Source organism: Nyctibius grandis, chromosome 3 (assembly GCF_013368605.1).
Source record: "Nyctibius grandis isolate bNycGra1 chromosome 3, bNycGra1.pri, whole genome shotgun sequence".
In the NCBI taxonomy this organism is placed as follows: Eukaryota; Metazoa; Chordata; class Aves; order Nyctibiiformes; family Nyctibiidae; genus Nyctibius; species Nyctibius grandis.
Genome location: NC_090660.1, coordinates 31,543,358 through 31,553,478, shown reverse-complemented (window position 1 = coordinate 31,553,478; position 10,121 = coordinate 31,543,358). Strand labels below are relative to the sequence as shown.

Sequence of the window (10,121 nt, the reverse complement as noted above, 5' to 3'; positions counted from 1 at the left end):
GAACAGTTTCTTGCATATCTATTTATAGCTGCAGCTTCAGCTGAGCTGCTTTTTATAAATGAGCTTGCTATCTCTTGTAGTGCTCGGACTAAACTACCAAAAAGCACTTGCACAGTGGCAAACGTGTCTCTGTGTAGGAGGCTGATGTAAGGCAACTGTTGGATTTTCAATTCCGCTGCTCGCTTATGCTGCACTAATTTGGCCTATGCTGCAGAAAGAAGAGGACCCTAATTGGTAGAGGGATGTTTGTTATTAGATAAGCAGATGGGAATTGTCACGAATGATTAAAAAAAAATGCCCGCCCAGGACTGTAGAGCATAAATGCTTCCACACCGTGCTTGAAAAGAAGCAAGAGGCTACATTATTCACTGTGTTAGTGATGGGAGAGTAGCAGCTATATAGCAGGGATGGGACTTTTACATCAGTAGACCGGAATTATTGCATGGGTCCGTTATGCCCAAAAGACTTGGTTGCAAAGATCTCCGCTACCCTGAATGTTGGGCTTTTTTTAAAAAATAAATCTTGGATGCTCAGTAAAAACAAGATGCCTGTAAGAGTGCTGTTGTGAAAGTGCTTGCCAAAAGATACTAGTAGCAACAATAATAGTAATGCTGTACCTAGGGCACATCAGTTCTGCAACTGTGGTTGCAGAAAAGAAAGGTAAAAAAACCAAGCTAGTCACAGATCCCCAAGCGGCACAGTAAGCACAGTTACGTCTATGTATAGTATGCAGGATAACTGTGAATATCAAAACAAGGAGCCAGGTGCTAGTGGGGTAGAGCAGTTTTAGAGTTAATCTCTTCTTAGAGATTTGCACCTGAGAGACACTTTCAGTGCCCCCAACACGAGTGTTTGTGTGTGAGAGAGATTTCCAATTGCATTGCCTGAAATGGCTGAACATCCTGTTAAAACCTGTGCCCGAGTGTCCAAGGAAGCCTGGGCTGAAGAGACCCCAAGTTCCCAGAGAATTAGGATCCTCATTCTGGTGGAAACTCCATGTTTTGCTGTGATTTTATTCAACCCATCCACTTAAAAGGGGATTTCTGGATTAGTGCAAACAGCCACGGGAAGAAGTCAGCAGTCTCTTTCGGCCAAGCTTTGCCCTGACCTTCTTCCCCAGCTTCCAGGGACAGGAAGGGATCAGGGAGGGAGGGCGGCGCTGGAGCCCCGGGCCGCAGGCCAGGCTGCCCGCTGAGATGGCCCTGAGGCCGCTGCTCAAAACTGGACCTAAAACCCCACGTCTGGGTGTCCGTGAATCCACACTTCCAGGTATAACACCGCTCCGTGCAAACGCCCAGAGCTCCGCCGGGCCCCCCGCGTCCGCGAGCACTAGGGCCCAGCCGCGCCCGGGGGCCGGTTCCTGTCAGGCTGCCTCACACCCCACGTCACTCCCGGGAGAGGCTCGGACCGGTGCCCTCCGCGTTGGCGCTGTGGGACTCCCTGCCCGCCTCGGCCCCGCCGCCCGGGCCCTCCCCTCGCCGCGGGCCGCCGTCAGCGTTGCCGGGTAACGGCGGCCGGCCGGCAGCATGGCCTCCCCCGCCCAGCCGGAGCCGCCGGTCGCCCCAGAGGCCGCGGGGGCAGGAGGGTCGGGAGGGGCAGAGGAGGCACTCGGTAGCGCGGCGGGAAGGCGGCGGCGGCGTCCCGTCTGCGCCCTCTCTGGTTTCAGCCACATCCCGGCCAAACGGGAAGGCCCTCCGGAGCTCAGCTATTTCCACCGGAAGGCCAAGGTGAGGGAGGGGAGGGAGCGAGCCGAGGGAGAGCCGCGGGCCTCGCAGGGCCCGGCAGGTCTGGAGGGACGAGCCTTCCCCGTGTGTTTCTGAGCAGCGCAAGGACATTGTGCTCAGTCCCTGTGCAAGGGCCCGGCCCTCACCGTGAGGGACCTGGTCAGGCGGGTGTCAAATAAATCCCGTTAATATTTCCAAGGCCAGAGGCTATGCTGTGCGTTAGTTGCTAGCTATGCTCTCCAATGCCTAAACAGCACGTTTTATCTTCAGAGGCCTTTGCGAAGTGTAAGGGGTGTTTGCTACTTGTGGAAGGAAAATGAGGGTAATGTCTTTCAGTGGATGGCAAGAGAAGGCACAGACATTGTTTGCCAAGGATTAAGGGCCAACCGGCCACGTGGTACCACCAAAATGCGAGAGGTCTTTAGTCCCCCTAAAGGGGAAAGGCATCGTCTGTCACTAGGGTTGGATGCGGCACCTGTGTTTTTCTGGTAACACACGCTCTCGGGAACCCTTTAATAAGAAACTGCTCTGTTTTCAGTTGAGGGAAAAGGTTTTCAATGTGCATCGCACAAATTTTCCATTTGCTCAGCTTTAATAAAGAAAATCAAGAGAGCTGCTCAAAACAATAACATCAATATAGGCCTTGATAACTGAATCCTTCTGAAGGTGTTACGTGGACACTTTACATGTAGTAACTCAAATAGACTAGCAGGGAGCCTCACCCCTCCCTCACTGCTACATTATATCACCCTTTTTTCTCATTCTGTTCTCATATTTAAAATCACAAATGAAAACAATCTTAGATCTTCATCCTCAGCTTGGCTATACTTGCTGAGTAGCAAAGCTTTCTCCCACTGAAGAGAGTCATATGAGACATTTATCTTAACAGCTTTCCCCCCCCAAAAAAAAACCACATTAAAAAGTTCTGAAATGTCTATTATATCAATGTTATATAGCAATATTATGGTAACATATTTATTTATAACAATAAATATAATCCGTGAATCCGCTTCCCACCCAAGTGACAGGATGCTGAATGTGCAGAGCACTGGGCAGCGACCACTGGCAACCTGTGAGAGTTTGCAGGTCTTGTGACCCTGGGATGTGGGCAGGGTGCGGACCACAGCACAGCACTGGGCATTAAAGGAACAGCAAAACCGATTTCCAGCATTGACTGGGTGGCCCTGCTAAAAGACAGGTAGATTTGTAATTTTAGACTCTTTTGTGTTGATTTCAGCATTACATTGGGAAGGTTCTCTGAGCCAAAGGTGAGTGGGCACAGCTGGTGTCATGCTTAACGAAACACGGCAGGGAGAGCACAAGAAGAGTAAGGCCAGGGCAGATCAGAGGGCTGGCATGGTGCACCTGGGGCTGGTTGAGCTTGCAGTCTATCCAATCTGAACAATATGGCAGAGCTTTTGCTTACAATATAGTCTGCTTTCACGTTCCCAATGACCTGGTTTGTGGGGAATGCTGCTCCAGTGGCAGGGAAACAAAAAGTGATAACAGCTGTTTAGTATGTTTTTTCACAGCACAGGCCTCAGCCACAGGGGAGGAAGCAGATTCAACCCATTCTTCTGCACAATTAAGGAATTAGATAATTTGAAATTTTTTATTTCTACAGGAAAAGGAGTTTCATTCCTTTTTGCAGCTTAAATACCTAAAACTGACTGTATGTCAGAGACTGAAGCAGAGAAGAATAGAAAAAGATGTGCTGAGGACATGGCCAGAAGCCAGAAATTCCTGCCTTTTAATCCCTTGGCTGACATTTGCTCCCTCGATTGATTTACATAAGTTACTGTAACCAGTTTGCATGGTGTTTCCTCTTCTGTGACATGGAGAAAGCTATTACCTATTTCATGTGTGTCTGGAATATTAAAGAATGTTTGCAAAGTGCTTAGCTTTAGTAGCAGTACACAGAGGTTGCCCACCCTGAGTGCAAATTTATGGTCTGCTCTACATGATTCACGTGCTCTGATGGGTTTAAGAAACAGCTCCCCACCACCACCGCCTCGGCCAACAAAGTCAGCATTTAACAACAAAGAGAAACAACAGCAAAAAGTTATCAGTATATTGAGCGCAGAATCGTTGCCTCTACACATCTGGCAGAAGATCTTAAACAGATCATGTGGGACAGGGCTAGTTTTTAACGTAATAGGCTGGCTACCTATCTGCGAGTTCCAGAAAGAGTGAATTATCTGCTCTGACACAGGTAATAATGGACAAATAACACCATATGAATAAAAATAAAGGATCAAGTAATATTCCCAGTGGTGAGCACAAATTAGATGCCCGCTAAAATTCTGAATTAGACTTGTAGCATGGGGAGGAAAGGAGAAGCAAGGAAGCACAGAAATAATAATAATAATGGAGGTGATAAATCAGATGCAGGATGCTCTTGAATGTGCCTGAAATTCTGTGAGGCTTGATGGTTTCTGAGAAATGAAGGAATGGATAGGTTAAATATTAAACCACCTGTTCTCTTGGCAGAACCAAGTAATGGAAATACCCTTCCATAAGAAGCCTGTGGATACAGCAGTGCCTCACTAGTGCTCTTACCTATGGTTTCCTTTTAATGGAACCATTGTAGCCTTCTTGGCCTGCCCTGACTTGACTATTTTTGGAAGATAGCATTGTAAATTGTAAGACTCAAAATACAAGAGTTTTTCAAAGGCTAAATTTGGCAAACTGTAAAATTAGAGGTAAAAAAAGCCCAATAAAATGCACAATTTTTCAAATTTGTAGTCAGCTGTGCACAAAACCAGTGATTGATTGACATGTTTACCAGAATATGGACCTTTTAATGAAGTTCATTAACAACTGACAGCATATTTCAACAGAGGATTTTGCTTTTCTTTCCTTGAAAACTTGTTTGGTTTTGAAATTCTTTTGATTCCATTGATGAGAACTTGATTGGATTTCATGAATGCGTTTGTTAGCAGATCAAATCTTCAATGTTGATTATTTGGATGCAACTATGTCAACGGGTATCATAAATACAATACTGTTTTGGCTTGGGGTGTGCTGTATTTTCATATGTGACAGATACACACATACTACTAGATCACAGGATTACCACTGTGGTGTGTTTCTGAACTCTTCTCAATTCTTCTTTAATCAGAAATTAAATGGTGATTCCACTGCAGGATACCTTTGTCTTTTTCATTCCAAATGAATTCTGAAACTGCCTGCTTTCCTTTTACATTACAGTGCCAGATCATTTGACAATTTTTTGAACTTAAGGAGAAGATAAAGTTCAGAAAAGTAAAACAAACAATCAAAGCAGTTAAATATCCAAAAGTTACAACAGATTACAGGGAAAAATTGAGGTAAATTGCCACAAGGGAAATTTCAGAGCTGAACAGACTTTAAAAAGGTATCACATGTCATTAGGTGTTTTTATTGCAGACTATTCCAAAGGAGTGACCCAAACTCGCTAATGGTAGCTCAGTAATATTACAGTTGCCATCATCTAATGCTATATGTGCACTGTTATTAATTGTTAAGTATTGAGTTATTAAATATTGATTCGACTACATACATTCTGTAACCTCTAAAGTTAAGCAATACTGTGAATTAGCCATTTTTTTCCCTTTTCTCAAGACAGGAGATGTTTTCACCTATGATTCCATTTTTAAAAGACCAGAGGGTTACGACAAACATCTTCGCCGATGTGACAGAGAACATGCAAAGAGTCATGGCCTTAACATTAATGAGGAGGTAACTCTTTGATTATTTCATAATTATCTTTGTTAAAAGTATTGTGTACTTTTTGACATGGCTGGAGACTATAGCCATTGTTTTACCCTTTATAAAGCATCAAAGGAATGAGAAAGAGGACATCATTGTCCTCAGCCTGGGGGTTTTGGAAAAAGCGTTAGCCAGTGAAGACCCTTGAGTTAGCTCCTGCTCTTTGACATCCTGTAGATTTCCAGGTGACAAGCCATATGTAAATTAAAGCATGGGGAAAGAGATACACACAGCAAGGCAAGCCCTCTGTTACAGAGCTTCAGGGTCACTGAGAGTGACTTCTGAACCGTCTGTAGCCCTCGAGAGTTGCAGTTCAGGTGGTCCTGCAGCTATTTCTGTGATGCTTGAAAACTCTTCTCCCTGAGAGGACTGGATTCAGGGGTACCAACTCAACCACTGGCCTCTGACATCCACCCTCCCTATGCCAGCATTTACTGGTAGAGCCCAAGTTCTGAAGCTGGTGAGTTTGTTACGCAAACTTACACCAGATTGCCCTGCAGGAAGGAAATTCATAGGGAGCTCGTGCAAAGGAGAGGTCAGAAGACCACAGACATACCTGGAAAAGGCTGGGCAAAGCATTTGAAGCCAGCAGAATCTGGCAGCCTGATAATTAAGGAAGTATGCAGCCATGTTTCTTAAAACAGTTGCCTTGAAAACAGAAATACTATAATATATATACATATAAAAAAATACGTATTTTTCCATGCAGCATCTGAATAATACACATACATACACAAGTGTGTGTATATATATATATTTATATTTATATACGTATACACACGCAAAGGCTGTCAAAACCCAAATGAAGTGCAACCTCTGTGTGTTAATGGCCTCAAAATCCTGATGGGTTCATGGGATGTAAAGAGGTGGGTAAGCTAAGAATGGCTGTCTGTATTGGTGATTATATATGCTAGAAATGGAAGAAGGAAGAGAGAGACAAAAGGTAAAGTTACTGTAATTGCTGTGGAATAAAACTGTTGAGATTTTGGGACAAAGGCTGCTCCTTGTGACTCCTCTCACTAGCAGGTATATATACCAGACATTTCAGTGCATAGCCATAATGCCCTTCAACTCTATCAGACAGTGCAGGAAGTATTAGGTGCTCCCAAAGGACTCCCAGGAGTGCCCACTACTATCACCTGCTCATGCGTAGTAACTCAACTGCAAATCTGTGTGAGGCCAAAAGCCATGTAAATGACTACTCCAATTAAAAATGAACCTTTTTATTTAAACAAAACAAAGCCAACCCCACTTCCCCAGTACCAAGCCCAACCTCCAGCTGGGATATTTGGGTAGAAACAGTTTATCAATGCAGAGTTAAGGTTTCTTACTGAGCTCTTTCGTCCTTTCAGTATCAGCAAAACTTACTTTCCTACCAGTTTTCTTCCTAAAGCAAACGTGTATGGGCCAGAATTCATACCCACTCTGCTGGGCAGTGCACGCAAGGGACTCTGCCTGAACAGGTGTCCCTTAATCCATCCCTTTAATTAGCAAGGAGACACATCAAACCCACAGCTGTTAAATGTTAAAACATGATCCTCTTGCACGTGATGACACCCAACACTGGACTTACCCATAAATAAGTGCAGGTCACACACTCAACTCCTGCTCTTTAATTACCTCAGTGGCCCTCACAGACTTTATATAATAATAACTATATTATAAAACATAATAAATGAAAAGGCCACAATCAACATCTTCGTAGTATGACACTGAAAGGAAACAGGCTGAATCCACCACAATATGCTCTTTTCCTTGAAGTGGAAGAAACCAAACCACTGTTAAGTAAGCCCTTCATTTCCTGCAGAGAGCCTGGGTGCACCCAGGGAATCCAACAGTACAGTCACAGATACTCAGTTTAGCTACACGTAGCACAGTGACTGCAGCAGAGTGTTTGCACAAGGCTGCCATTGCTGATTTCAAGTGTTAACCATGCTAGAATTACATGCTGCGAAGGCGTGTAGCAGGACGCTTCCCAGCCAGCTGTTGGAAAATCTGAAATCTGCTGAATGCCAAATCCACAAAGATGAAATGTGCTGTGTTACCAAGGATGCTGAATACCGAATCTTATTTACTTAAAGGGAACATTAATTCTCAGAATTACATACTGCTGCCCGTCGATAGCACTGTAAACCCTGTATCGCTAGCAAAGTCTTTCTTGATGGTACAAAGATTCTCCTTTTTCAACATTTATCCACAACTGGGGGTGGGGAGGAAATGGTCTTATTTTTTGCCTACCACTTTTCTTGACTTGACTTTTGTTCTGGTGGGGTTGTAAGTTGGTGTTCTAAATAGCTTTTAATGGGGTGGAGCAAGGTAGGCAGGAAGGGTAGGGGGAAAGTTGGGGAATGAATTGTTGTTTTGGAGTGGGCTTTTCTGGTTTTTTTTTGAAAAAAGGGTTTGCAGCATCTTCCCAAGAATCTTAGGTCTACTTTTGTCCATGAGTCTGGAAATGTTTCACATCTGACTGCCCTGCTTATAGGATCTGTGCTCCCACCTGCATCCTCGCAGGATCTGTACACCCACATGCATCCTCGCAGGAAACGCAGGGACTTGTGTGCTTCACAGGTTCTATCCTAAGTTCTGATATGGCTCAGACTTGCATCTGTTGTAGCAAAGTAGTAATTTGTTTGCACCTGAAATGTGGTGTGGTATCCGCATTTTGATTCTCCTTGTAGATAGCTTTTACATTGTAAGACTAGGTAAACACATTGGGGACCAAGGCTTACTGTTGCTAGCCAGTGTGCAAACATACAAGCAGCCTCATAAATCTCAGACCTTTGGCTAGGGAAAGAAAAACAAACAAATCCTGTCTTTCCCTTCTGCCTCCAGAGCTCCCTGTTGCTGTAGCACAGGAAGGAAGTGCAGATTGCAGATAGTGATTGCACAGTCAAAGTGCAGTTTACTAAGAATAAGCTTAAAATAATTTTTTCTTGGTCAGGTTATTTTTCACCAAGTCCACTTCCCATCATTGCAGAGCAGTTATTTCTGTAATCTTACAAGTATTTTCAGTAAAACCTGTCATTGTGCAAAAATACAGTAGTATATGCTTTATGTCCTTCAGGGAAAGCTTGCATGGACTAGCGGTTGCTCAGGGTTTTTCTTTAGGCTTTGATTTTTTTCATGCAGCTGTTTCACTGAATTGTGCAAGCAGGGTAGATGTTCCTGTAACAGGGGATACAAATTAAATCTCTCCTATTTTTCAAATGAATCATGCAAGTTAGTGCACAAGAAAAATAAGAACGAAAATAAAATCTGTGCCGCTTTCCAGTAACACAGCATTTAGTTTGCCAGTAACCACATGGTAATCGCCTCTGTGTGTGTGTGAGTGTGTAAAAAATTATCAGTCCACAGTAACTCATGGCACAGCTCCGTATCTTATCATCTTGTCATCTAGTGATACATTCATGGTTTATTAATATACATAAAAAACTAGGTCAGGGATGGAACAGTAAGATCACTGCTAAATAAATATACATCCATATAGCAGATGCTGCACTGTTCTGTTATTTTGCCCCTGGCCACAGCACATTTAGCAGTAGATAACTGCTAAGTATTCACTCTGTGGTTTTCTTATAAGGAGAATTTTCATATCTTCACAGGAAATGGCAAGACCTGTCGCTGTTTTGACATCTTCAGAGTATGGGAGACGCCTAAATAAGCCCCTAGAGCAGCCGATCAGAGATCACGTAAGGATATATCACATACAGGCAGAATTCTACAGCAAACATGGCATCACCTGCTTACTGGAAAAACCTTCTCTAAGCCTGGATCCATGCTAAATCTCTTGTACCTGTCATTACCAGCAACATTTATGTGGAAAAAACCTATCTCGCATCAAAAAGCAATATGGTGCTTTTGCCTTTTCGTCTACATTTTAGTTAATGAGAATTATTTGGATTAAAAATAGGATGAAATAGCAGCTGTACTTTTCTTCATGCTCCTTCACATGTATGTCTTCTCCTTGCAGTCTTATAAAAATCTGATGAAGAAGAGCATCAGCAAGAGCTGAACATTTTAGATAGCAAGACTGGAAGTGAGACCTGTTGGGTCAACAGCTGCCTCTCTGCTATTTTAGGCAGTGCTTCTACGTAACTGTTGACAGACTTAACATTTAAGCGAGCTTGCTCCTCAAGGTATCAGTGGTCACTGACTTCTTAATCCTTACAGTGTCACTACAAAATTGCTAGGTGTTATTTTATCTGCACAACAGCTGAAACAGGGATTCAACCCAGATTTTCCAAAATGGGTGGGATTACCCATAAATGGGCAAGTAAAGAAATTATCTACTCAGAGTAGTGCTTAGCAGTTTCAGGAGACTTCAAGTGGAAATGAAGTTAAAGGGAACTTTTGAGTATTTAGCATTTAAATAGACAAAATCTGGGCTTAGGTGATTTCAGACATTAATTTCGCTGACTTTCACTACATGAGTGGTATCTGAGGGATTGATCTGCTCAAGAATGTCACAGGAAAATCATCTTTGGTTCTGTATCCAATGCTGAAAACGGAGGGGAAAAAAGTAACACTAGGAGAACAAGCACTAAATAGTTTGGTAGAAAGGAAAACACAAGGATTTGAGCATTAGTTATTTAAAAAGCATGTTTAGAGTAAATGTCTAAGCCTGCTTATACATTTAGTGCCTTGTAT

The 10,121-nt window shown here is 43.3% G+C and overlaps 1 protein-coding gene across 1 annotated transcript; it reads left to right on the top strand.

Annotated features, from left to right (window-relative positions):
- The first annotated feature begins 1,403 nt into the window (after window positions 1-1,403).
- On the top strand, window positions 1,404-9,396 carry CFAP90 (cilia and flagella associated protein 90). The gene is made up of 3 exons (XM_068397294.1): window positions 1,404-1,727; window positions 5,328-5,444; window positions 9,077-9,396. Exons 1-3 carry the CDS (start codon window positions 1,527-1,529, stop codon window positions 9,254-9,256), a joined length of 498 nt encoding a protein of 165 aa, XP_068253395.1. The 5' UTR covers window positions 1,404-1,526; the 3' UTR covers window positions 9,257-9,396.
- Window positions 9,397-10,121: the final 725 nt, after the last annotated feature.